Raw genomic sequence first — 14,581 nt, 5'->3', positions numbered from 1 at the left:
GAGGGACATGTCAAAATGTGAATTTTGGAACCTCAGCTTTTTTGGCACTTCAGCACTGGTTGAATCAACATTGTTCCCACGTCATTTCAATGAAATTACATTGAACAAACATGGAATAGACGTTGAACTGACATCTGTGCCCAGTGGGTTTTGTCCTTTTTCAGATGAAAAAATCTGATTGATTGAATCCTCCATGGGGTCTAAAGTAAAGGGGACTTCATATAACCGACTTTTAAAATTCAATATTGGTCCACAATTTCTACTTAAAATATCAAAAGCCAATCACTTCGTGGAACGGCCAAATACTAACGCTAGCGACTTCATAAAGCACTTTATAATGGACCGTCGTAACTATCAGAGGTGAAAGAGTTAACTTTTGAAAATGTAATAGCATGAAAGTGTAACCCGTAGACAACAGGCTAAAGGTATTTATTTAAACTGCTTAAGCACATTCTCCATACTAGTGTGTCATTTAAACAAGTTAGTGGGTGACTGGATCTGGAGCAATTGATTTATATGTCAAAGCTACTAAGCACGGAGATTTAAATTAACTACAGATATGACATATTAGACCCATTAGAAGAGTGTGTTTGATTGAACGACAGCTCCTCATTCCTTTTCTAAATCTTCTGGAACATTATGCCGTCTTTGTTGTCAGAAAGTTAAGAGGAAACGCCTTCTCTACCATTGCCACATACTGTAGAGCACTGTGACCCTTGCCTCCAAATACCCCTGCAAACATCTATTGATTCATTTTTGATTGAAGAGAGTCAGATACAAAGTCTAAACTTTGTGTTCCTTTTTCAAACTCAGAATCTTGCCATGCACATAAACTTGTCATTGTCTGACAACTACCCCTGCCCTCTTTCTATCCATTTGGAGTACGTTAATAACGTACATGAACAAAGAGTCTATTGAGCCAAGAGCCCTTCGCTATAATGCAATTATCCAAACAAAGCAAAAACATCTGCACAATGACGGCCACATCACAAGAGAATATCTCTGTGTAGTTTTAGAATCAGAATTTGCAAGGTCATTCATTGTACTGAGAGGAGCCTGCCTGTTAATGTATCTGTCTCAAATGGTACTTAGACAAGATACACTCAGTCATTCAGTGGAGGCTTTTAACATAGAGCCTGACTATTGAACGAAACGTGAGTTTACACAAAAATGTGCTTTCCATTTGAGAATAGAAGGGAAAAAATGTGGATGAAACAATTGCATTACTCAGTTCTGCGTGCTTTTATGCACTGTAATCTAATTTAATATAATGATAATAAAAGTAACAGCTAACTATGCTTAAATTCCCAATAATTATTTATCTGGAGGGTGCAGAAGGAACAAACACATTTCTGAGAAACGTATGAAAATCCCATTTACAATTCCGGCAAAACACAATTTACCTTTGAGGACTATGATTATCAGTATAAAAACATTACTTGTTAAAAGGAATGACTGTTTTTCATTCTAAAATGGCTGTCTTTAATGGCTAACTTGTATATCACGATGTGCAGTGGAAATGAAACATGGGTTGCTTTCCCAACGCCTTCCTCTCTTCACAAGGCCAATTGCCACTGTAGTGATTTCAAAACAATTTTAGCTTGAGGTTATTTTGGTTATTAAGGTTATTTTGAATGCAAATGACTATAATTTGGTGCCATTTTTATTATATATTTTCCTAGCAAAGGCATCAGAGTAGTTCTGACTGTAGACTACTCTAGATAAGGAAATTGAAATAATGATTAGAGAAGCATTGCCACTTTCAAACCTCACAGAAACCCGTCAACTAGAACGAGCATAGGTCTTTCTGAATACAGTATTTACATGTCTCGGCTATATGTTCTTGGCTGAGGTCAAACAAAGATGAAGAGAGTTCCATTATCAGCCATGCCTTTCTCCGCTCTCTGTTCATATCGGTCTTCACGTGCCATGTCTTTGTGTGGTACCTTCAGAGAATAAGGCATCTCTGATGCGAGGACAAGGACGACCAACTTACTGAACATTCTGATTTTGACCCTTCCAATCCATTCTCCTAAACCCATAAAATTCTCTGGCCACGAGTCAGATACGTCAACTGAACGGATACACTTTAATGTACTTCACTCATACTGTACACGGTGCAGCTGTTGGAATCCGCATAGCATGGGATGACAAATGTACAGTACTCGCCAAAGGTACAGTACATGCAGTTAGGACACAGCGTGGCTCACCTGGGGATTCGCCTCGAAGGACCTTCTCAATGGTCACCCCTCTCTCCTCCAGGTCCTTCTGCTTCTCCCCCACTTCCTCCAGCTGCCTCTGTATGACCTTCACACAATAAACAACCAGGTCAGAATCAACCAAGACAGGCTCACAATGTAGCTCGACACATCATATTTATATTCCATTCATCTCCCCAACAAATCAAATACGTTTGTGGAAGACTTCATGAGTGATTCAAATGTATCAGAAAAAAAAATCTATGTAGATAGGTTAGTTGACAATACCACAAAAACTATGTGCGCACTTTCATCGGGCAGAAGTCAGCATGTTGTTGTGATACTGGATGGCCAGATTGTTAGCAAGAATGACAATAAACTACCATGTGGGGAATCGTAATGGGCTCCTTTCATCTTGTTATTGATACCATGTCTTGTTGTAAGGTGTTTTGACTGATTTCATGTCAATGCTAATATGCTCAAATTTGATAACTAGCTCACCAATAACTGTAACGATGTATTTGAGAGACAACAAGTGCTCATTGTGTTTTCAATAAACATCAGGGACAAAATATAGCTTACATGTTGCCAGCAATCTAAGCCAAACCATATGTTTGCCCCATAGTTGTGCATGCCTCGGTTTTGTTGCTAAACAACCAAACCGTCTATAAAACATGTAAACGAATGGCAAATGATCACAGAAGCCCTTTGTGTGGTAGTGCTGTTCTGTTGTTTATGTGCTCTACTGTACCTGGGCTCTGTGGAGTCTCTTCAGCTGCTCTCTCTTGTCCTGTTGAATCGCAGTCTCCTCCTGCCTCCTCCTCTGTCTCTCTGAGCTCCCATGGGTCTAAACACAGACCAGCAAGACAGTGTCACATACCACTTACCTCACAGCAGAGTTGAACCCTATTTTCTTAGTCACAACTATTAGTCTGCTGTGCACAACAGTCTGATATCTTATCAGTCATGCACTTATCCTGACCTGGCGGAAGAAGCAGAGATTGTTCCTAACAGAGAAGTGCAAAAAACAGTGCTCAAAATGAGAGGGTGTGGGGTGTACGCGGTGAAGCCATGGCCGAGACCTACTGCAACACCAGAGTGGGATTTCCTCCCTGTATGTAAAGTGATACGAGCAGGTCATGATGTGCTCCTTTCAGCCTTCCCAATAATCACTCTCTAATGGAGGATGGATTATCTGTTCCCCACCGGCCTCTTTCTGCCTACTCTGTATCCTCTGCCTTGAGGAGAGGTGCATCTAACCGCTGATCTGACCAGTGGAGGCTCCTCGGAGGAGGAAGGGGAGGACCATCCTCAGTGAAATTCATAAAAATAAAAACTGTAAAACATTAAATAAGTTCTCCTTTTTAGATAAAACTATACTAAATATATTCACACCACTAAATGATTGATTAAAACACATTGTTTTGCAATGAAGGTCTACAGTAGCCTCAACAGCACTCTGTAGGGTAGCACCATGGTGTAGACAGAGGACAGCTAGCGTCTGTCCTCCTCTTGGTACATTAACTTCAATACAAAACCTAGGAGACTATTGTTCCTCTCCCCCTTCCATAGACTTGCACAGTAACTATGACAACTTCGGGAGGACATCCTGCAACCTATCAGAGCTCTTGGAGCATGAACTGACATGTTGTCCACTCAATCAAAGGATCAGAGAATGAATCTGGTACTGAAAGCATAAGCTACAGCTATAGCTAGCTCTGCAGTGCAAAAAAATGTGTTGAGTAGTTGACTCAGAGGTAAAAAGACAATAGTTGAACAGTTTTCAACAAATTCATTTATTGAAAAATGAAGGAGAAGCAAGAGTATTTTTTTTCTCACTTTCAGTTTCACTTACTTACTTAGCAAATGCAGCTATCTAGTTTAGCCTATTCAAACACCCAGCTCAAACAGAGGGATGCTATGTTAGCTAGCTGGCTATGACTATCCAACACAACACTGAAACTCTTCCAAGTCAAGGTAAGCTTTTGGTTGTATTAATTGCCACCGGGCCTGCCGGTGTAACTGCTAAACTGCTTACTGACTATACACTAACGTTAACTCATGATTGTAGCTGGTCTACTAACGTATTAGTTCTATTAACTATTTTGACTAGGAGGTTACTTTAGCTAATATGGGGTCAACGATGTAGGTTGTGTGCAGCGGTTTTGATATGGTTTGGCTTGGAAAGTTTTTTTTGCCTAGTCACATACAGCTGATGTGTTGTGCATTGAAGTCCACAAACAAAGGGAAAAGGTGAGAGGAGGAGAGGGCATAGATGCAAGAAGGAATACAACGTAGCTGCTATGAATGTGAACTGGGTTGTATTCATTCTGCCAATTCTGTTGAAAAACATTTCTTAAACGGAAGCAAGCAAAAAAAAATACCTGGATTTGTCCAATAGAAACTCTCGTTTGCAACTGTTGGACTAATGACCCTAGATAAGCTAGATGCAGGTAAGAGTGTGCAAGGTGGTATTGAATTTGTCACTGTCTGTCCATGTGTCACTGTCTGTCACCTTTTCTCTCGACCTGTGTGCACCGACCTTGTAAACGTTAATTCTTAGGCTAGGTTATAGCAACCTCATGATGGGTATAGGGAAAATGATCATGTAGTAGCCTAAACCTATCGATGTTACATTGAACTGGGTGAATGGATTATGAACGACAGACATCCAATATTCTGTAATAGAAACAAGGCCATGCTCATTAAAAAAAAGGTCCTCCCTCATCTTAAACGGCACTGACCGCCACTGGATCTGACGTGACATGGATTGTTGCCTTCACCCATTATTTAACATCACGATCAGTGATTACTTCCAAGAAAGGCAGGAAGGAATGATGAATGTAAGAGTATTGGAAGAGGGCCCTTACCTTCGGCTGGGACAAAGGTTTGGCTGGGACAAGCTCATCGTCACTTGAGGAGTTGGACTCATCCTTCTGCTGTTCGCTGGAGGCTGTGCATAGATGAGACGACACAAGGGCATTACACTGGGAGCAGTGGTCTTCAAACTGTAGTTGTACACTCACTTCAACTATGTGATTTACATTGTTAGGTTCTAATTGTCAGACTAAGAACTCGACGGACACTATGAAAGCTTAAACAAAGTGTATTCTTCCCAAAGGATCGAACAGCTGAATCGACAAAGACATGGTTATAATAGTGGTGGTATATGTACCTCACTTGGGGTGGAGTCTCCTCCTTCTCGCTAAAACACTGCATCTTTATTGCTAGGCAGGAAACTAAGTGATACGGGCAATAAACGGTTCCAATTCCCTTAACGTGACCTCGGCCCCCTTATCCATGGCTCTCTCCCCTTATCAGTACTGCCACATGGGACCGTTTTCCCTGCACTCAGCCCCTCCCAAGCTTAACTGCACCCACCATAACCCTTCCTCCTACAGATAACTCCTAGTGTAAACCCTCTGCTATGGCACCCCTCATGTCTCTATTATAACTAAAGATTCATAATAGTTTAAGCTCAGAAACCCAAACCCATCGACATTAAACACCAAGTATAGGCTAATATTGTAATCTAATTTATAGCATTTCATTATAGCATTGTAGCATTTAGTAGCCACGGACGGAAAAGGAGTAGAAGCATATCATAATGCTCATCACATCCTCCTGACCCCTGACCTTTGTTCCTGATGTTGGACAGGATGGTCCTGATGTCCTTCTCCAGAACCCCCGCTCCCACGCTCTCCGGCCCCTCTCTCTTCTTCAGCCTAAGATAGGAGAAGAAGTTGAGCCTCCTGGGCGGCAGTGAGGCCATGTTGTCTGTGGTGAAGGATCCCACAGACTTGTTGCTGCCTAGGGACACCTGGTCCAGTAGCATGGGCAGGTCTGCGGGTCTATCACCCATGGATGCCTTGCGTGGGTGTGGGGTCGGCTGGCTCTTCTGACCCACTCCCACTGGTTCGGCCTCCTGGCTTTGGGCAGTAGCCCCAAACAGGGAGCTAAAGCTGAAGGCGCCGTCAGACAGAGGCCTGGGCTTGGTGGGCCCGTTGTTGTTCCTCCTGGTCACAACTGTGTTGGAGTCTGTGGTTGTCCCTGGTACTCCAAAAGACCTTCTGAAGGCATTTGCCCAAATCTGGAACATGGACGGTGCCGGCTGGGCCTGAGCTGGGACTGGCTCTGCCTCTACCTGAGGCAATGGGAGGATCTGGTCCCCAGGTTTGGAGTGTTTGGATGGGTCTCCTCCTCCAGGGCTTCGGGCCTCTTCTGGAGTAACCAGGTTCCAGTCTAGGAGCTTCTGTTTCTCAGACAGGGACAGGGTCAACCTCTTCTTTGGGCCGACTGCTTCCTCCAGCTGTGGCACTTTGGTGACAGGAGGCGCTTCTTTACCCATCGATGGATTCTGATTCGGAGAATCTGGAGGTAGTTTAGGACCATCATGGGAGACCTGCTGAAAAAATGCCAAAGTATTTTATTATTGCTCAGTACCAAAGTATTGTTTTATTGCTCAATTGCAATAAGGTTTATATGTGATATGTTTCTATAACATAGGAAATTGTTGAATATCTGTATGAATTTTGTGTTTTACTGGTGGTTCAATCATGTTGAATTCAAAGTTGGCCTCTTCAATGATGGGCTCCTCTTTTTCTGTAGTGTTTTCATGTGAGAAGTGCCTCACCAGGATGAGAGGGAGAGCTAAAGGAGTAGAGTACAACATATACTGAACAAAAATATAAACGCACCATGTAACAATTTCAACGATTTTACTGAGTTACAGTTCATTTAAGGAAATCAGTCAATTGAAATAAATTCATTAGGCCCTAATCTATGGATTTCACATGACTGGGAAGGGGCGCAGCAATGGGTGGGTCTCAGACGATCCCGCAGATGAAGAAGCCGGATGTGGAGGTCCTGGGCTAGCGTGGTTACACGTCGTCTGTGGTTTGCAAGGCCAGTTGGACGTGCTGCCAAATTCTCTAAAACGACGTTGGGGGTGGCTTATGGTAGAGAAATTAACATTCAAACCTCATCCACCAGAGCTGTTGCCAGTTCCTGCAGTCAGCATGCCAATTGTACCCTCCCTCAAAACTTGAGACATCTGTGGCATTGTGTTGTGTGACAAAACTGCACATTTTAGAGTGGCCTTTTATTGTCCCCCGCACAAGGTGCACCAGTGTAATGAGCATGCTGTTTAATCAACTTCTTGATATGCAACACCTGTCAGATGGATGGATTATCTTGGCAGAGGAGAAATGCTCACGAACAGGGATGTAAAGAAATATGTGCACAAAATTGGAGAGACGTAACTTTTTGTGCGCATGGAACATTTCCGGGATCTTTTATTTCAGCTCATGAACCCTGAGACCAACACTTTACATGTTGTTTATATTTTTGTTCAGTATAGATAACTTACATTCATCAGAGCTCATACAGCAACACAGCGCTGTAGATCAGACTGAACACACAACTCGGATGCATTCACAATAACATGCATATGCTGTGTTGTCATTGTGCATAACATTAGGGTCATCACGCATGAATGACCAATCATGTGGGACATTTTCAAATAATACATGCAAAACCCTTATGGTTCAAAAGAGTTGAAGAAACAAGAATTATTGCGTTTCATCAGCAAGAGAGCACATTCATGTTGTTTATCCTGGAAATAATGACCTTTTTCTTCATCTAATCTCATTCAATTGTAGACAACTCCAGATAAAAACTAATATTAAAACTCTTTTGCCCAGAGATCAGCAGCTCCCTCTAGTGTGGAGAGAACAGCTCTGACGCTCAGGTCTTCTCACTAACTTGTTTGTTTTTCTTGCATGTAACCAGCTTAAAGACGATAAACCTTATATCCATCAGTAGAAAGTCATTAGTGGTCCGATTGGATTTGAATCTCCACTATCTTGCTCTATTGAACCATGGGGCTTTACAGTCCTTCAGGTCTAACTCCATAAAATGGATAACGAGTTGGTATAAACAAACTCCAGGGAGAGCCCGCTAGAAGTATAGCTTACTACTGCATTGATAGCGAGAGACTTGAAGGTCAATGACCCATTGGGATTCGTAGGCCCCTAACTGCAACAGCTCTTTACAACACTTCTACAAAGCACAAACATCACAGAGCTACTAAAGCCACAGTAGGGCATAAAAAGGTGTGAGATTATGCCTGTATGATAAGGACAGGGGGTGATGGATAGGCCAGATAATGTATAAGGATCATGTCAAATTGTCAACAGCAGATAGTCTACTCACTAGCACGGATCTTCCTCTTCCATCGGCTGTTCCCAGACAGGAGAGATGAATTGGAACCGGAAGGTTCTACAGGTGTGGGTAGGAGAGGGAGAGAATACGTAATAAGGAACACATGCCACACACAGTACTGATTTGTGCCAACACATTTGAACTGGATGTCTGTCACACAACAATGATAAACGATGATACAGTATAGTTCTGAATGTACATGTGAACCAAGCCAATGAGGAGACCTCGTTCCAGAGTTCCTCCAACTCAGCCACGGGGTGTCGTCACAAACCTATAACTGAGCCCAGCCAACGTAGCGTGGAGAACAGAACAGATGTGGTCTATAGACAGCCAACAGACAGCCCTATCCGTGCAGCCGAACAGAATGTTCAGGCCGTTCACAGTGCTCAGGGCTCCCCATGCCAAGACAACTATTCAATTAATAAGGGAGAATGGCTTTGTCTGCTCCACCCAGATTTCAGAGCCTTAACTGGAGGAGTGGGAGTCTCACACTTCCTACATGCTCCCGACTGATGTCTGTAATGATCCTGGGAGAGAGGTTAGGCTGCTACAAGGCCAAGGCTGTGGACGGTGAGAATAGGGAAAGAGTGATCGCTGTAGCTAGGGAAAAATCAGAAGGCCTATGTGTTTCTCATGGTGGCGAATGTCAGGGAGACCTGCACACCTTTCTTCTCTTGTGCAGAATCTTGTGGTCGGAGAGAAGTATTCGAGTTGTCCTGTTTCTCCGAGTCGGCACTGCAAATGGTCATAGACAACAGACACAACGAGCAACTGGCAAATATCCATTTGGATTGTGAACAAGGACACATTCTGAGCATTGTGCTGTACTAGTGGACTCACGTCCTGTTGGAGTCAGGCATGTCCAGGTCCACGGCCTCCTCCTCTGCCACTTCAGGCACCATGCGGGTGTACAGTCCATCCAACAACGTGTATCTGTAGTGATGCCCTGAAAACATACCCATCTTATTAGGTTATACATTCTGCCAGATTTAGTATAGCTATTTATGACACTAAGTTTACTATAAACAAACAAGGATATCTTTGGTGACTAAGCTTTTTTGGAACACGACTACTCTTACTACGTGTAATTACGTCTGCCTCTTTTCTAACTGCCTAGTACACAGTCCCAGGTTGCATTATTGCTATGGTAACAACTAACATTTGACCTTACTTTATACACTGAGTATATAAAACATTAAAGACACCTGCTCTTTCCATGACATAGCTTTCACCTGGATTCACCTTGACAGTCTATGATCCCTTATTGATTTAACTTGTTAAATCCACTTCAAATCAATTGAGATGAAGGGGAGGAGAGAGGTTAAAGAAGGATTTTTAAGCCTTGAGACATGGATTGTGTATGTGTGCTATTCAGAGGGTGAATGAGCAAGACAACATATTTAAGTGCCTTTGAATAGAGTATGGTAGCAAGTGCCAGGCACACTGGTTTGTGTCAAGAACTGCAACACTGCTGGGTTTTTAACGCTCAACAGTTTCCTGTGTGTATCAAGACTGGCCCACCAACCAAAGGACATCCAACCAACTTGACAACTGTGGGAAGCATTGGAGTCAACATGGGCCAGCATCCCTGTGGAACGCTTTCGACACCTTGTAGAGTTCATGTCCGACGAATTGAGGCTGTTCTCAATATTAGGAAGGTGTTCCTAATGTTTATTATAAACTGGGTGGTCTGAGCCCTGAATGCTGATTGGCTGACAGCTGTGGTATATCAGACCGTATACCATTGGTATGACAAAACATGTATTATTACTACTCTAATTACGTTGGTAACGAGTTTATAATAGCAATAAGGCACCTCGGGGGTTTGTGGTATATGGCCAATATACCACGGCTAAGGGCTGTGTCCAGGCACTCTGCATTGGGTGTTGCGTCGTGCCTAAGAACAGCCCTTAGCCGTGGTATTTGGCCGTATACCACACCTCCTCTGGCCTTATTGCTTAAGTATACTCAGTGTATATTTGCATGAGTCAGCATGCAGTGAAGTCTCTCTCATCTATACATTTTATACAGTTATCTGCCAAAATAATGGAAACACTTGAGTAAATGAGGGATACAAAGTATATTAAAAGCATGTGCTTCCACACAGGTGTGGTAATATTCCATCATGCTTCGGGTCATGTATAAAAACGCTGGGCATTGTAACTAGATGGAGTATAGCTACGACCGGAATTTACTTTTCGTAGCAGGTTAGGAGAGCAGTTTAGCTAACTTTAACCTCATTCTCCTAACATGCTACGTTAATTCTCCTAACCTATTGTGTAAGTTCTCCTAACCTGCTACGAAAGTCACGGTCGTAGCTGTATTCCACCTAGTCAGAACCATTATTTTGGCTACCATGGCTATGATCCCCTAGGAAGGACAATGCCCCGATCCACAGGGTGGTCACTGAATGGGTTGATGAGCATGAAAACGATGTCAACCATATGTCATGGGCGTCTGTCACCAGATCCCAACTAAATTGAGATTCTGGAGCGGCACCTGAGACAGCATTTTCCACCAACAAAACACCAAATAATGAAATTTTATCAAGGAAGAATGATGTCGCATCCATCCGATAGATTCTACAAGTGTCTGGAACTCTGTGCCAAGGCACATTGAAGCTGTTCTGGCTCGTGGTGTCCCAACGCCCTATTAAGACACTATGTTGGCGTTTCCTTTATTTTGGAAGTCACCTGTATATACACAGGTATAAACTGAGACTTTGGAAAAGCATTAAACTGAAGCCATGTTGACATTGTTTTACACATTCTTTTGAGAGATTAGTTGAATTACATTTGCTAACCATAAAGAAAATGTAAAAAACCTATACAAACATTAGATATAGATATATCTAGATATATACATAAATATATGGGGCATGCTCAGTATCGGAATCACCCGAATGGATTGGTTAGGTTGTGTAGTATATTGTGGAAGCGTGTGTGATTAGAGGCAACACAGCTTCAACACACATACATGAACGATAACCTATATGGTAATTCCCCAAACATTGATTGTCAGATTTATGGTTAGGATTCCAATGCAGAATAACAGGAAAGCACCACTTGTAAATGAACTCTGCGAGAACTCTTACAATGCAGACCAGATTTGACCCAACAGGAAAGATGAGAAAGACCCGAAAGACAAAGCCATAAAGTGAAAGGATATGTGCAATGGTCTATTACTATTATCTGATTTAAGTTCATAGTTAAAGCACTTTTGTAGTAGGTCTAATGTATCATTTGTTGTTGTGACAGTAAGGGACTGTGCTATTTGGATTAAAAAAAAATCAGATGTGGTTAAGCGCATGGGAATGTGCCAGTCAACAAATGACAAGTTTATTTTGTGAACAGAGGTTATGCTTTTAACAGGGTTATTAATGTGAGGCAGCTGGTGCAAATAATATATACAATGGGGCAAAAAAGTATTTAGTCAGCCACCAATTGTGCAAGTTCTCCCACTTAAAAAGATAAACCTGTCATTTTCATCATAGGTACACTTCAACTATGAGACCAAATGAGGGGGAAAAAATCCAGAAAATCACGTAAGATTTTTAATGAATTTGCAAATTATGGTGGATTTTCCACCATAATTTTTTCCCCCCATTAACAAAAGTTTCTCAGTACCTTGTTATAAACCCTTTGTTGGCAATGACAGAGGTCAAACGTTTTCTGTAAGTCTTCACAAGGTTCACACAATGTTGCTGGTATTTTGGCCCATTCCTCCATGCAGACCTCCTCTAGAGCAGTGATGTTTTGGGGCTGTTGCTGGGCAACACGGACTTTCAACTCCCTCCAAAGATTTTCTATGGGGTTGAGATCTGGAGACTGCCTAGACCATTCCAGGACCTTGGAATGCTTCTTAGAAGCCACTCCTCCGTTGCCCGGGCGGTGTGTTTGGGATCATTGTCATGCTGAAAGACCCAGCCACGTTTCATCTTCAATGCCCTTGCTGATGGAAGGAGGTTTTCACTCAAAATCTCACGATACATGGCCCCATTCATTCTTTCCTTTACATAGATCAGTCGTCCTGGTCCCTTTGCAGAGAAACAGCCCCAAAGCATGATGTTTCCACCCCCATGCTTCACAGTAAGTATGGTGTTCTTTGGATGCAACTCAGCATTCTTTGTCCTCCAAACACGAGTTGAGTTTACCAAAAAGTTATATTTTGGTTTCATCTGACCATATGACATTCTCCCAATCTTCTTCTGGAAACTTCAGACGGGCCTGGACATGTACTGGCTTAAGCAGGGGGACATGACTGGCACTGCAGGATTTGAGTCCCTGGCGGCGTAGTGTGTTACTGATGGTAGGCTTTGTTACTTTGACCTGCAGAGAGCTGGGACCATTCACTAGGTCTCCCTGTGTGGTTCTGGGATTTTTGCTCACCGTTGTGATCATTTTGACCCCACGGGGTGAGATCTTGCGTGGAGCCCCAGATCGAGGGAGATTATCAGTGGTCTTATGTCTTCCATTTCCTAATAATCTCTCCCACAGTTGATTTCAGAAATCTTGCTTGTTTGTAGGTAACCAAATACTTATTTTCCACCATAATTTGCAAATAAATTCATTTAAAAAATCCTACAATGTGATTTTCTGAATTTCTTTTCCTCATTTTGTCTGTCATAGTTGAAGTGTACCTATGATGAATATTACAGGCCTCATCTTTTTAAGTGGGAGAACTTGCACAATTGGTGGCTGACTAAATACTTTTTTGCCCCACTGTATATATATATTCCCCCCCCCCCAAAGTCTTTAATATTTAAATAGTTAATTCTGCTGTTAATTTGAAAGCTGTGAGAATGTTATAAATGTAATGGATCAACCATGACAACTATAAACAGTAATTTTTTAACAGCTTAAGCCATGGATAATAGCTGGTAAATTTAGCAATTAAAAAAAAAAAAAAAAAAAGAGGAAGCAAGTAACTTCTGTAATCAAATCAATTTATTTATACTTACAGCTTTAAATAGCATAAATTAAGCAACCCGTTTTATTCACTATGGAAAAAATACAAGGTAGCAGACAAAATGATTAAACAACTAAAATGTACAACAAAATATTCTGGAGCTGACATGCAGAATTGTGCCCCCCCCTCCCCAAAAAAACTAGGATCCTCTCAAGCGCAATGAGCTCAGCTTTGTGTATTAGGAGGAACATGAGAGCGCCTTTGAGAAGGTTTCTGAGAGGTAACCACCTTCTGCAACAGAGAATCACAAGGGGACATACAGAGAAGTAGAGACAGGGAGGTTATCATGTGTCAGATGGGTTGAAAAAAACTGCATGCCAAAAACGTAGAGGCATGCGGACCTTGAGCATGTGGGTTAGCTTGGAGGAATGGAAGGCTTTCGAGACATGCGTCAATTAACAAACAAAGTGTGTGGCTAACTAAATTAATTCGTCATACATAGGACCCATGCCTAGTTCTCAACATGAATAGTACATGTGTGGTTAAGAAGAGCTATGAAGGCAGCTAATGCAAAGCAACACTTTGTGCTTGGGTCACATTGATCACGTGACCCAAGCAGCCACATCACCTTCCTGCAGCCACAATTCAGCCAATCAGAGGTTGCAGCATTGGAAACTTGAAATTACATATGAAGTGAAAGAAATAATGGAGGTATGAAAATGGGGATATATGGAAGGGAAAACATAAGAGACACAAGTACTTAGAATCACAAATTAAATAAAAGCTTTGTGGCATCACTGTACCATAACAGATAATAATACTGTACTACTGGAACAAGCTATTGATTAAACATATACAACACACCAGCACAAACATTTGTGATAATTCATACCTTAGAATATGTGCAGAAATGTGCATTAAATCCAAGGCTTTTGATACCAGCAACAAAAGCAAAAAAATTATAACTAAATATTTGAAATAAAAATATATTTTTGGCAGAATTTGCTACAGTACCTGGTGTAGGAGGTAAAAATCAGAATCCTCTCAGTCTTTCCAGACATCTGTTTCTACCCCACTTATCTAATCATTTACAACAATAAGAATCCGTTTTTCAAACAGATACATAAAATCAAATGTGTGTTCCATTAAACGGCCTAGACAAATAAAAAAATACTGTGCGAAAGCTGTTTTAAAACCAAAAATGTACACAAAAAAAATTACAACAAAATAGTCTCTAGAATCATCTTAATAAC

At 41.8% G+C, this 14,581-nt stretch overlaps 1 protein-coding gene across 14 annotated transcripts in view; it reads right to left on the bottom strand.

Annotated features, from left to right (window-relative positions):
- LOC118401019 (F-actin-monooxygenase mical2b-like) overlaps positions 1–14,581 on the bottom strand; it is a 90,829-nt gene that overhangs the window by 4,536 nt on the left and 71,712 nt on the right. For 11 of the 14 annotated variants that reach the window (XM_035798138.2, XM_035798142.2, XM_035798141.2 and 8 more), the window contains 8 exons: positions 9,261–9,366; positions 9,085–9,155; positions 8,412–8,477; positions 6,742–6,848; positions 5,835–6,603; positions 5,069–5,151; positions 2,950–3,045; positions 2,211–2,307 (listed from right to left, as the gene is read on the bottom strand). In XM_035798138.2, coding sequence (XP_035654031.1) covers positions 2,211–2,307; positions 2,950–3,045; positions 5,069–5,151; positions 5,835–6,603; positions 6,742–6,848; positions 8,412–8,477; positions 9,085–9,155; positions 9,261–9,366 — 1,395 coding nt within the window. Of the gene's footprint in view, positions 1–2,210; positions 2,308–2,949; positions 3,046–5,068; positions 5,152–5,834; positions 6,604–6,741; positions 6,849–8,411; positions 8,478–9,084; positions 9,156–9,260; positions 9,367–13,348; positions 13,620–14,581 lie in introns of those variants that run through there. The other 3 variants (XM_035798139.2, XM_035798149.2, XM_035798150.2) reach the window with 3 other exon arrangements.

This window comes from Oncorhynchus keta, chromosome 22, assembly GCF_023373465.1.
Source record: "Oncorhynchus keta strain PuntledgeMale-10-30-2019 chromosome 22, Oket_V2, whole genome shotgun sequence".
Lineage (NCBI taxonomy): Eukaryota > Metazoa > Chordata > Actinopteri > Salmoniformes > Salmonidae > Oncorhynchus > Oncorhynchus keta.
Note: the sequence above shows the minus strand (reverse complement) of the source record. Positions and strands in the feature narration are given on the sequence as shown.